This window comes from Pseudorasbora parva, chromosome 9, assembly GCF_024679245.1.
Source record: "Pseudorasbora parva isolate DD20220531a chromosome 9, ASM2467924v1, whole genome shotgun sequence".
Taxonomy (NCBI): domain Eukaryota; kingdom Metazoa; phylum Chordata; class Actinopteri; order Cypriniformes; family Gobionidae; genus Pseudorasbora; species Pseudorasbora parva.
The window spans coordinates 5,254,990-5,267,558 of NC_090180.1; the positions used below are offsets into that span (position 1 = coordinate 5,254,990).

The 12,569-nt window shown below is 47.6% G+C and overlaps 1 protein-coding gene across 2 annotated transcripts in view; it reads right to left on the bottom strand.

The window, feature by feature from the left end:
- The window catches only part of cacnb2b (calcium channel, voltage-dependent, beta 2b), a 52,705-nt gene that overhangs the window by 13,400 nt on the left and 26,736 nt on the right, over positions 1-12,569 (bottom strand). For both annotated transcript variants that reach the window (XM_067453597.1, XM_067453598.1), the window contains exons 3-7: positions 9,905-10,027; positions 9,176-9,315; positions 7,512-7,573; positions 7,268-7,290; positions 7,077-7,157 (exon numbers count right to left, since the gene is read on the bottom strand). In XM_067453597.1, coding sequence (XP_067309698.1) covers positions 7,077-7,157; positions 7,268-7,290; positions 7,512-7,573; positions 9,176-9,315; positions 9,905-10,027 — 429 coding nt within the window. The remainder of the gene's footprint in view (positions 1-7,076; positions 7,158-7,267; positions 7,291-7,511; positions 7,574-9,175; positions 9,316-9,904; positions 10,028-12,569) is intronic.

Consider the following 12,569-nt stretch of genomic DNA (forward strand, 5'->3'; position numbering starts at 1 on the left):
GAAAAAGTTCATTATTTTCCATAATGTAATGATAAAAATGAAAGTTTCATATATTTTAGATTCATTGCACACCAACTGAAATATTTCAGGTCTTTTATTGTTTTAATACTGATGATTTTGGCATACAGTTAATGAAAACCCAAAATTCTCAAAATCTCCATTTGTCCAAAATAAATAAATAAACTCAAAAAATTAGCATATTTCATCCGACCAATAAAAGAATAGTGTTTTATTACAAAAAAAGTCAACCTTCAAATAATTATGTTCAGTTATGCACTCAATACTTGGTCGGGAATCCTTTTGCAGAAATGACTGCTTCAATGCGGCGTGGCATGGAGGCGATCAGCCTGTGGCACTGCTGAGGTGTTATGGAGGCCCAGGATGCTTCGATAGCGGCCGCAAGCTCATCCAGAGAGTCGGGTCTTGCGTCTCAACTTTCTCTTCACAATATCCCACAGATTCTCTATGGGGTTCAGGTCAGGAGAGTTGGCAGGCCAATTGAGCACAGTAATACCATGGTCAGTGAACCATTTACCAGTGGTTTTGGCACTGTGAGCAGGTGCCAGGTCGTGCTGAAAAACGTCTCGGGTTACTATTGTAACCCTTGTTCCCTGAGAGGGAACGAGACACTGCGTCGTCGAGTGACGACACTCTGGGAACGCCCCCAGCGTGACGGCTCTGAAGTATGAATGAAATCAGCCACCAATCCGATTGGTGCAACGTCGTGACGTAACCGGCGACGGCGTACGCGGAAGCTATAAGAAGGCGCCGCCCCAAACAACAGACAGCCTTTGCGATGAAGCGAGCGCTCTACGTGTAGGTGTGGCGACGAGACGCAGTGTCTCGTTCCCTCTCAGGGAACAAGGGTTACAATAGTAACCCGAGACGTTCCCTATATCGAGGGAACTCAACACTGCGTCGTCGAGTGACGACACTCTGGGAACGTCAATACCCACTATGCCACACCGAGACACGCCCATCCTGGTGTGAAGCTGGATCCCAGGCACACTCAGGACGCAAGCACTCTAGCACCCGGCGTAGCCGGGAGGTCCAGCTTATAAAATCTTATAAAGGTGTGTGGATTAGCCCAACCCGCCGCCTCACAAATCTCAATAAGTGAGGCTCCCGAAAGGAGGGCCACCGAGGAGGCCAAGCCCCTCGTAGAGTGAGCCCTCACGGCCATGGGTGAAGGCATATTGCGCACCCGATAAGCCGTGGCTATCGTCTGCACGATCCAGTTACTAATAGTCTGTCTCGCCGCAGGCAACCCTTTCTTAGGGGGGCCAAAGCACACCAGAAGCTGGTCCGATTTCCTCCATTGAGCTGACCTGTCTAGATAGATCCTCAATGCCCTAACCGGGCAGAGCAGGTGCAGCCTAGCTTCCTCTGCCGTCGCGTGAGGCGGAGGATGAAAAGCCTGAAGAAATACCGACCCCATCCCTGAAGAAGGGACCTTGGGCACGTAGCCCGGTCTGGGATGCAAGATAGCCTTCACCCCGCCCGGGGCAAACTCCAAGCAAGTAGGCGTGACCGCCAACGCCTGGAGGTCCCCCACTCTCCTCAGAGAAGTGATGGCGAGGAGAAATGCTACCTTCAGGGTCAGATTTCTCGCCTCAGCCGACTCCAATGGTTCGAAGGGGGCCTCAGCCAACCCCTCCAGAACCACCGCCAGGTCCCAAGCCGGGACTCTGGGATGAGCCGCAGGCCTCAATCTCCTAGCCCCACGGAGAAAACGCACAACCAAGTGGTGTCTACCCAAAGGGCCCCCTTCCAAAGGCGAGTGGAAAGCCCCTATGGCTGCCACATACACCTTCAGAGTGGATGGGGTCAAACCAGCGGAGAAACGGTCTTGGAGGAACTCCAGTACTGAAGCGATTGCGCAGTCAACTGGGTTCACCCCCCTTTCTCTACACCAGCTAGTAAAGACATTCCACTTTAGGCTATACAGTTTCCTCGTAGAGGGAGCCCTAGAGCTGAGAATGGTCTCAACGACCTCTTGTGGCAGACCCTCCTCTAGGTACTGTGCCCCCTCAGAGGCCAGACCCAGAGGTTCCACAACTCTGGCCTGGGGTGGAAAATCACACCCCCTGCCTGAGACAGCAAATCCCTCCTCAGAGGGACCTGCCACGGGGTCCCGTCTAGAAGTGCCACAATGTCGGAGAACCAAGCTCGGGACGGCCACCGGGGTGCCACTAATAGGAGGCTGATGCCCTCCCGGCGGACTCGCTCTAGAACTCCCGGGAGCAGAATGATCGGGGGAAATGCGTACAGACGCTGCCTCGGCCACGTCTGTGTCATGGCATCCAGCCCTAACGGGGCCGGAGGCCTGAGGCTGAACCACAGTGGGCAGTGGGTCGTTTCTACGGAAGCAAACAGATCCACTTCCACTGGGCCGAACCTCTCGCACATGGCCTCCACCACCTCTGGATGGAGCCGCCACTCCCCGGGCCTCAGCCCCTGCCTCGACAGGACATCCGCTCCCTGGTTCTGGTCCCCTGGGACATACATCGCTCTGAGAGACGACAGTTTCCCCTGGGACCACAGGAGGATCTGAAGCGCCAATTTGCATAGTGGGCGTGACCTCAGACCCCCCTGGTGATTGAGATACGATACCACCGACGTATTGTCGGATCGTATCAGGACATGGTGGCCGTGAAGGTCTGGGAGAAAGCTCCTCAAAGCTTTGTAAACCGCCAACATTTCCAAGCAATTTATGTGCCAGGAGGAATGTTGGGGCCCCCACGAACCCCTCATGAACCGGCCTTCCATGACCGCGCCCCAGCCCGTGAGGGAGGCGTCTGTTGAAAGGATCTTCCTGCAACATAACGCTCCTAACACAGGCCCCTGGGACAGGAACCTCGGATCCTTCCATATAACGAGGGAACGAAGGCATCTGCGCGTTACCCTGATCATACGGAAAGGTTTTCCCCTCGAGGAAAACCCCTTGGTTCCTAGCCACCACTGGAGGGGCCTCATGTATAGCAGACCCAAGGGAATTACGTTGGATGCTGCTGCCATGAGTCCCAGCAGTCTCTGAAACTGCTTCACAGTGCGGCTGTGGCCTAGCTTCACCCTTGAGACCTCCGCCAGTATAGAACCCACCCGTGCGGGAGACATGCTCGCTCGCATCGAGGTTGAGTCCCATACCACCCCGAGGAACGTAGTCCTCTGGGCGGGTATCAACACGCTCTTGGCCGTGTTCAGTCTCAGCCCCAAGCACCTGAGATGGGCTAAAACGACATCTCGATGCCGAATCGCCATCTCGCGCGACTTTGCCATAATGAGCCAGTCGTCGATGTAATTCAGCACACGGATGCCCTGCAGCCTCATAGGGGCCAGAGCTGCATCCATGCACTTCGTGAAGGTGCGAGGGGAAAGAGCTAGACCGAAAGGAAGCACCCGATATTGGTACGCTTCGCCCCCGAAAGCGAACCTCAGGAACTTCCTGTGGGCAGGAAGGATGGAGACATGAAAGTATGCGTCCTTTAGATCTATCGTGACGAACCAGTCCTCGAACTGGATCAGATTCACGATCATTTGAATTGTGAGCATCTTGAACCTGAATCTCCTCAGAGACCGATTCAAGTACCTCAGATCTAATATTGGACGTAAGCCTCCACCCTTTTTGGGAACAATGAAATAACGGCTGTAAAAGCCCGACTCCCTGTCTGGCGGAGGGATCTTTTCTATCGCCCCCTTGACCAGCAGAGACTGTACTTCTTGTTCCATAACCTGCCTCTGGGCCGGGGGGACCACAGTCCAGACCACCCCGCTGAACTTCGGTGGTGGAACTCTGAACTGCAATCTGTACCCCCTTCCCACTGTACTCAGGACCCAAGCAGAAATATTCGGGAGCCACATCCATGCGCCGATATATTCTACTAGGGGAACCAGCCTCTCGAGGCTGGTCTCTGGTACCCACCGAACCCCCTGCCCGACCCCCTGAAGCGGCCACCCGGCAGAGCTTAGTCGGGGAGGATTTTCGGTGTGCGCACGCATTCGCTGCCCCGCCGCAGGTCGATTTCGAGGCGGCTGGGACAGCGCACGTACGCGGGAAAACGATGAGGCCCGAAGCGTTGTTAACGGCGGGAACACAACATCGATTTCCCCAGAGCTGCGGGCTCGGAACGACCTCGGTCGTCCGCCCCCGGGAGGGCCAGCTCTGAGCGATCCCGCCGCAGCTAGGACCGCTTGCCAGAAGCCTTCTTCGCCTGAAGGACTTCCCTCAAGTCGCCCTTCGGCTTAGAAGACTTCTGGCGAGAACGTCGCCTCCTTTGCCAGGCTCCCTCGGGAGGGGCGCGGGAAGCGACGCTCTCCTTTTGCGCCTGTCTGTGGGCGCTGGTGGAGGGCCGGGACTGGCCACCAGAGACCTCCCTGCTGGCTACAGGAGGCCCCTGGCGGCGAGGGAGATACTGCCGGAAAGCCGCCGACTGTTTCCTCACCTCCTGGAATCTCTCGACAACGCTATTGACTGCGTCGCCGAAGAGACCCACAGGAGCTATCGGGGAATCCAGAAGGAAGGATTTCTCCTTCTCCTTCATCCCCGACAGGTTTAACCAAAGGTGCCTCTCCACGCACACCATGCCAGCCATAAAGCGGCCGATAGCACGGGCCGTCTCTTTGGTGACGCGGAGAGACAAGTCGGTAGCTTTCCGCAGCTCTGTAATATCGTCCGGAGACGGACCCTCTCCCTCATCGAGCTCTTTGAGGAGCTCAGCTTGGTATGCCTGCAGTACCGCCATGGTGTGCAGGCAACTACCAGCTCTACCGGCCGCTCGATAAGCCCTGCCCACCAGGGACGACGTGTCCCTGCATGGCTTGGTGGGCAGGACAGGGGCTTTCAGGGACGCTGCTGCCTCGGGAGACAGATAGCTCGCTAGTGCCTCCTCGACGCGAGGCAGCGTCCCATAACCAGCCTCAGCCGCACCCACGACACACCCGAAGTCAAGAACTGGGGGTGTCGATAGGCGCGATGAGTATGGTTTTCCCCATGATTTGCACAACTCATTGTGCAAATCCGGGAAAAACGGCAAGCCCCTGCGTGGCGGCTGAGCACGCTTTTTGAAGAAGCGTCCATCCAACCTGCTCACAGGCTGGACTTCCACCTCTTCCTGTGGCCAGTCGATACTGAGTTTGGCCACAGCACGTGTCAGCACGTCCACCAGCTCTTCTTGAGCGGGAGAGTGAAGAGGTGAATTCACCTGCACTCCGCCCGCCTCCAGGCTGAACTGATCTGATCCCTCGGAATCAGACAGCATCAGCACTGGGTTATCGACCTCGTGGGAAGAAGCCGCAGCGCGGGCTTCCTCACGAGGCGGAAGAGCGTCTGAATCATCGGACGAGGATTGGGAAGATGCCTCAGCATGCCCGCCTCCCGTCGCGAGATCCAGTTGTGAGCCCCAGGATCTACGCCGCCGCGCTGCCTCAACAGACGCGGGACCAGACCCACGGGGCTCGCGAGCCTGACCGCCTTCGGTGAAGACGGCCAGCCGTGAGCGCAGCACCCGGAGCGGCAGCCTCTCACACTCGCTGCAGGCGGCACCCTCAAGCGCCGCCTGAGCGTGCTGCGCTCCGAGACACTGCACACACAGCTGGTGTGTGTCCGAGCCCGTAATGAAGCGCGGGCACGGATGAACACACCTTCTAAACTGCTCGCTTGCCATGCTTTCTCAGAGAGGGACTGATAATCAGACAGACAACAGTAAATAGACAAACAATATTCACACAGAGCGCCTCGCTGAAGAGCAAAGACTGTCTGTTGTTTGGGGCGGCGCCTTCTTATAGCTTCCGCGTACGCCGTCGCCGGTTACGTCACGACGTTGCACCAATCGGATTGGTGGCTGATTTCATTCCTACTTCAGAGCCGTCACGCTGGGGGCGTTCCCAGAGTGTCGTCACTCGACGACGCAGTGTTGAGTTCCCTCGATATAGGGAACCAAATCTTCATCTCCATAAAGCTTTTCAGCAGATGGAAGCATGAAGTGCTCCAAAATCTCCTGATAGCGAGCTGCATTGACCCTGCCCTTGATAAAACACAGTGGACCAACACCAGCAGCTGACATGACACCCCAGACCATCACTGACTGTGGGTTCTTGACACTGGACTTCAGGCATTTTGGCATTTCCTTCTCCCCCAGTCCTCCTCCAGACTCTGGCACCTTGATTTCCGAATGACATGCAAAATTTGCTTTCATCCGAAAAAAGTACTTTGGCCCACTGAGCAACAGTCCAGCGCTGCTTCTCTGTAGCCCAAAAGTGGCTTGACCTGGGGAATGCGGCACCTGTAGCCCATTTCCTGCTCACGCCTGTGCACGGTGGCTCTGGATGTTTCTCCTCCAGACTCAGTCCACTGCTTCCGCAGGTCCCCCAAGGTCTGGAATCGGTCCTTCTCCACAATCTTCCTCAGGATCCGGTCACCTCTTCTCGTTGTGCAGCGTTTTTTGCCACACTTTTTCCTTCCCACAGACTTCCCGCTGAGGTGCCTTGATACAGCGCTCTGGGAACAGCCTATTCGTTCAGAAATGTCTTTCTGTGTCTTACCCTCTCGCTTGAGGGTGTCAATGATGGCCTTCTGGACAGCAGTCAGGTCGGCAGTCTTACCCATGATTGCGGTTTTGAGTAATGAACCAGGCTGGGAGTTTTTAAAAGCCTCAGGAATCTTCTGCAGGTGTTTAGAGTTAATTAGTTGATTCAGATGATTAGGTTAATAGCTCGTTTAGAGAACCTTTTCATGATATGCTAATTTTTTGAGATTTCATGTTTCCGAGCTGTATGCCAAAATCATCTGTATTAAAACAATAAAAGACCTGAAATGTTTCAGTTGGTGTGCAATGAATCTAAAATATATGAAAGTTTGATTTTTATCATTACATTATGGAAAATAATGAACTTTATCACACTATGCTAATTTTTTGAGAAGGACCTGTATACCATTTGAGTTGAGAATGACACTTTTCATTTATATTTAAAGAGTGAAATATGTGTATGTCTGCTGAGCCACTGGGTCCTTTAAAGCACTAAAGTTGAAAATCCTTTGGACAGTGGATGGCTGAACATGCACATATGGAAACCCTCACCTCATAGCCCTTGAGCGAAGGCCCCATGAGGACCACGGGACGCATGGAAGGCACAACATCATACGCAGCCAGTTGCTCTCCCTGCATTTAAAAACACTTGGTAAAAATGTGTAAATAAGCAGGGAATCTATAAATATATTAACATTAATGTAGGTGTCGGGTCATAATGTCAGCATTATGTATTTGCTCACCGATTTCTTCTTCACTTGCTGAACTAAAGGTAAACATTTTGAAAAATTTGAATTAAACAGACACATAAAATGATAATATTATGCATGCATTCTAATTAAAAGCACTGATAAAATTCCAATTTAGTGGATGATAACAATTTAGCAATGACAGACACTATAAATTCAGTAATTTGTCTAATTTTAAATAAATACTGAGAATAATAAAACATGCACCTGTAAAGAAAGAAAGAAATATTCAGCGCACCTGTTGGAGGTGGAGCCGCTTTCTTTGTGTTCAAATCATCTTTGGCAGAACTAGCCGCTTTACTGTGATGAGAAAAAAAACACATTTTTTTTTTCATAATGAATGTTGGAGCCATTTATGGCCCTGTCCCAAATGGCACCTTAAACACTCATGGTCCTCCTGCTTTCCTACTACGTCTGCACTTTTGTGACGTAACACCACTTTGACTGTTGGGAAGAAGTCTGTTGCGGAGCTCGCTTCAGTGCGCGCTCGGCAAAAGTGTGCATCGAGGGTGCATATCGACCGCAAAGGGATCGCTTTATCTTAAAATGACAAATGGGACACCCTACGGTCTGGCTTAACGCACACACACGAGGCAGTGCATGTGAAGTGTGCCATTTGGGACCGGGCCTATGTACATTTAAGGGTGCTTTAACACTTGTACTTTTAGTGCACATCCGGGTTCTTCTGACATCAGAGTACGGTTCATTTGGATGATATAAACGCTGTTTTCCAAACTCAAGTGCCATGTACCCGCATAAAAAGAACGGTCTGGAATAAAGTCACGCATAAACGGTTCACGCATTAATGTGAACTCCGGTACGGTTCATTGCTGATATGAACGCAATTTTACTAAATTGCCACGGTGAGCCGCTCTTGCTGACATATGATTTGATAAGATTGTGGGTTACACTTTATTTTGATAGTCCACTTTAGACATTCTACTAACTATAAGTAACTTTGCAACTACATGTCAGCTAACTCTCATTAGAGTATTAGTAGACTGTCAGTAGACTGGTAGGTTATGGTTAGGTGTTAGGGTTCGGGTTAGTAGAATGAGTTGAATTGCAGTTGCCAATTTGCTTATCGTCAGTAGAATGTCTGTTGGGGGACCGACAAAATAAAGTTTTAGTAAATATTAATCAGACAGTCTACAAATACTCTAATGACAGTAAGTTGACATGTAGTTGCAAAGTTGCTTATAGTTAGTAGAATGTCTAAAGTGGACTATCAAAATAAAGTGTTACCAGATTGTGTTTTTAATAGGCTCATTTCAAAGGCTGCTTCCTCCGAAGGTCGCATTTGTGGGCCGTATATGTCATAAAGAATGTCTTATTTCAAAACAGAAACCATCATAAAATTGACCGTTATTCCTACTGAAGCGTAAATTGTTTAAATGTCTTAATGACTTTGGAATATAGAGGTAAGTTTACTAAAATAAATCACCAAGAATGATGCGTGCGGCTGACAAACCCCAGCAAACATTTGGACGTTTAATGACCTTTGAAAAGACGTCCCTCCGACACGCCTCGTCATGGTTGAAAAATAGTTCCAAAATGAAAGTGGAATGGACGTCTGATGTTATCTGCCCGTGAATTCCACGTCTTTTGTCACATTCTGATTTGTGCCATCCTACCGTGACAATTTTTGACAGGGACAGTGTTTTCTGGGATGCGACCCCCAGCTAATGTATATCTCATTTCTGCACACCTTCAGCAGAAATTGATTTACGTGTAGATGGACACAAGTGCCTTTATGTGCTGAATGCTTTGAAAACAACTCGGGTTCATACCAGGCAGTCAAACCAAGTGCGAAAGCTCCCTGAATGTCTGATTCATTCATGCAATTAGAACACAAAGATACTAAATGAAGACCCCATAGTGAATGAAATGAGTTTTGCTTACTTGGCCAGGGCTTTGGCGGCCTTCCTGGCCTGCACCTCTCTCCTGATCAGAATCGTCTCTAGGTTCACTGGGCTGGGGATAAAACCAACCTCTCCACCTTCCTTTACAGGCCGTCCAATCCACCAGTCATTATTAAACTTCTGTTAACAACAGGAACAAAACAATACCATGTTATAAATAAAAATCAGTCAAACCAAAAATGATTCAGACACCAGATATCATTTTTTTACTAGTGGGTGCAGGACACTATTTCTGTAAGTGAGGAGTGCAAAATAAAGTAAACTTTGACATATTATACTCAAAGATTCTTCATACAGTGACTACCAGTAAAATTGATACAAAATTGGGACCAAAATTATTCCAACACTTTAATTGCTAATGCAATCTTTGACACCACAGACTGAACAAAATGAAGCATTGCTTGGTCATTGGTTGGCATAAATTGGTATTCTCCAATTGTGTACGTACATTTACCAGCTGATTGTAATCCGTTACATCCTTTTTATCAAAGTTATCTGACATTTTCAAGATTAATTATTTCTGACACTTTTGAGTTTTCAACTCTAAATTCTTGTCACATTTCATGACCATTTTCAAAACTATAGCGAATAAACTGATAATGTGAGAAAATGCTGAATGTGTCTGAATACATTTTGGTTTATATTGACAATATTATAATTTGATTTATGAAATGTCATGATAGTGCAGGTGATCTGGGAACACACAGACCTCTTTGATATGTAGGAAGTCTTTCGCTTCAAAGGAAACCCCATGCCCTGGTATAGGGACGTTGTCATCATCTGCAGGAGTGTAGGTGAAGTTTGTGCGAACGGCGAAAGCAACAGGCTTATACTGAATAATAGCAACAAAAAGGTAAGACACTACATTTTGATAACACAAAACACATGAATGTGACATTTTCATCAGGATCCTTTGTGAACACATGAACTCCTGGTGTAAACAAAATCTCGCTGTGTAGTTCTACCATGATGGTTGAGAATATTTATAAATCTTTTAATGAGGTTGTGTATGAGTGAGCGTGTGAATGGCAGCAGGCAGATATTTTGAGGAAGGTACTGGAACTAAAACACTGCTGATTTGAGCCGCGGCACATGTGCTGCATTGCCCCAAGCAAGTTACTAATAATAGCTTTCATTCATTTACCTTCAAACCAATTGCAATGTGCACAAATTAATTCTTGAAGAGCTTCATATCAGCCCAGTGAAGGGTAATGCAGCTACATGAGGCTTGGGGACAGTACAGGTTTGAAATCATATGATGAGACTGACTGTACAATGACGTGTCCTTCAAGTGCTGTAAAATTTGCAAGGATAATTTATATGGAGTTCAGCAGGGTTAGCTACATGCGAACATGCAATCAGTTCTGATTCGTCCACATATACATACCTTTACAGTTACAGGACAAAAGGACAATTGTAGAATTGTGTGTTAGCAATTGAGATTTTGGGATACACATTCAGGGTTTTTTTTTGGGTTGTGCACTGCAAAAAATGCTTTTCTTACTTATTTCTTACGTATTTTTGTCTTGTTTCTTGTCCAAACATCTAAAAATTCTTAAAACAAGAAGTATTTACTAGACAAGCAAAAGTAATTGTCTTGTTTTGGGGAAAAATAACTCAAAATGAAGAGAGTTTTTGCTTAAAATAAGCAAAATAATCTGCCAGTGGGGTAAGTAAAATAATACTTTCCCCATTGGCAGATTATTTTGCTTATTTTAAAGGGATCCCCTGGTGTTGAGACTTGTATGGCTTAATATAGCATAAATGATGTCTCTAACTGAAATATGTAGTAGAAACCCCATGAAAGATCTACATTATTTAAAAAATCGATTTTATATTTGGACCATGTGCGGCGCCATTTTGATCTGGGTTGATGACGTAGAATGGTTGCACTCGGCAATCAGCTGGCGTTACCCGTAGCTATTTTTACCACAACGCAACTCGAAAATTGTTTCAGATTGAAACAAAACCAAAGAATTCCTTTGTAATAATACTTAAAACACACTCAAACATACATGTGCACACAAACTCTCTCTCTCACAGACTCACACACACACCAACAGATCGGCGCAAACACACACATACGCACTGCGTGCGCGGATACATCACCCTCATTCACTATCCCTGTGTTGATATCATAGATATACTGTTGATATGCAGTAGATTAACTGTAATGCCTAATGTGACCAGCAGAGGGAACTGTCTAGGTATAGGACCATGGGATAGCGAATGTGAGGAAGAGAGGCAGGATGTTTTGGTGATGTTGGTTGATTCGTGCATTAAAGTTTGAGCACAAGTTCAGTAATTTAAAACCTCAATCTTTAAACTTTCATCTTTAAGACACGAATAACATTCCCTACTTTTGTTCACTAATACAACTTGAAGGAGTGAATGAAGACGAGTGCGTGAAGTCGGACAGCTGTTGTGTGTAATCGGCTGTACACTCGTTATTGCGGTGCAACGTGAGACTGAATGAGTGCACTCGAACATGTCCACTGGTGTCGGACACAACTACAAATGGCCTTCCCTTCAAATAATGCCCTATTTCAGGGTATAGGGGGTCGATTTCGGATTCAGCCCCTGTCGTGGAGACTGAGCAGCCCAACATCTCGATTGAGACAGCTGTCAGTGTGTGCGCGCCTGCCGATCTGTTCGTGACTTTGTGTAGGTGAGTTTGTGTGCACATGTATGTTTGAGTGTGTTTTAAGTACAATTACAAAGCAATTCATTGGTTTTGTTTAACTCTGAAACAATTTTCGAGTTGCGTTGTGGTAAAAATAGCTACGGGCAACGCCAGCTGATTGAGGAGTGCAACCATTCTACGTCATCAACCTAGAACTCAAACAAAATGGCGCCGCCCATGGTCCAAATATAAAATCGATTTTTTAAATAATGTAGATCTTTCATGGGGTTTCTACTACATATTTCAGTAAGAGACATTGTTTATGTTATATTAAGCCATACAAGTCTCAACACCAGGGGATCCCTTTAAGCAAAAACTCTCTTCATTTTGAGTTATTTTTTCCCAAAACAAGACAATAATTTTTACGTGATAGTAAATGTTTCTTAATGTACATTTAGACTAGAAACAAGACAAAAATAGTAAGTAAGAAATGCATTTTTTGCAGTGTGTAAAAACTGTGGGATTTCAGTGTTGCTTTGTTAAAGGGAGAGTTCACCCAAAAAAGAAAATTAGCCCATGATTTACTCACCCTCAAGTCATCCTAGGGGTATACGACATTCTTCTTTCATGAATACAATCAGAGTTGTATTAAAAATGGCCTGGCTATTAATCTAAGCTTTATAATGCCAGTGAATGTCAACCCAAAATTTGAAGCCCAAAAAAGGGTATCAATGCTCTAGGAGCCATAAGG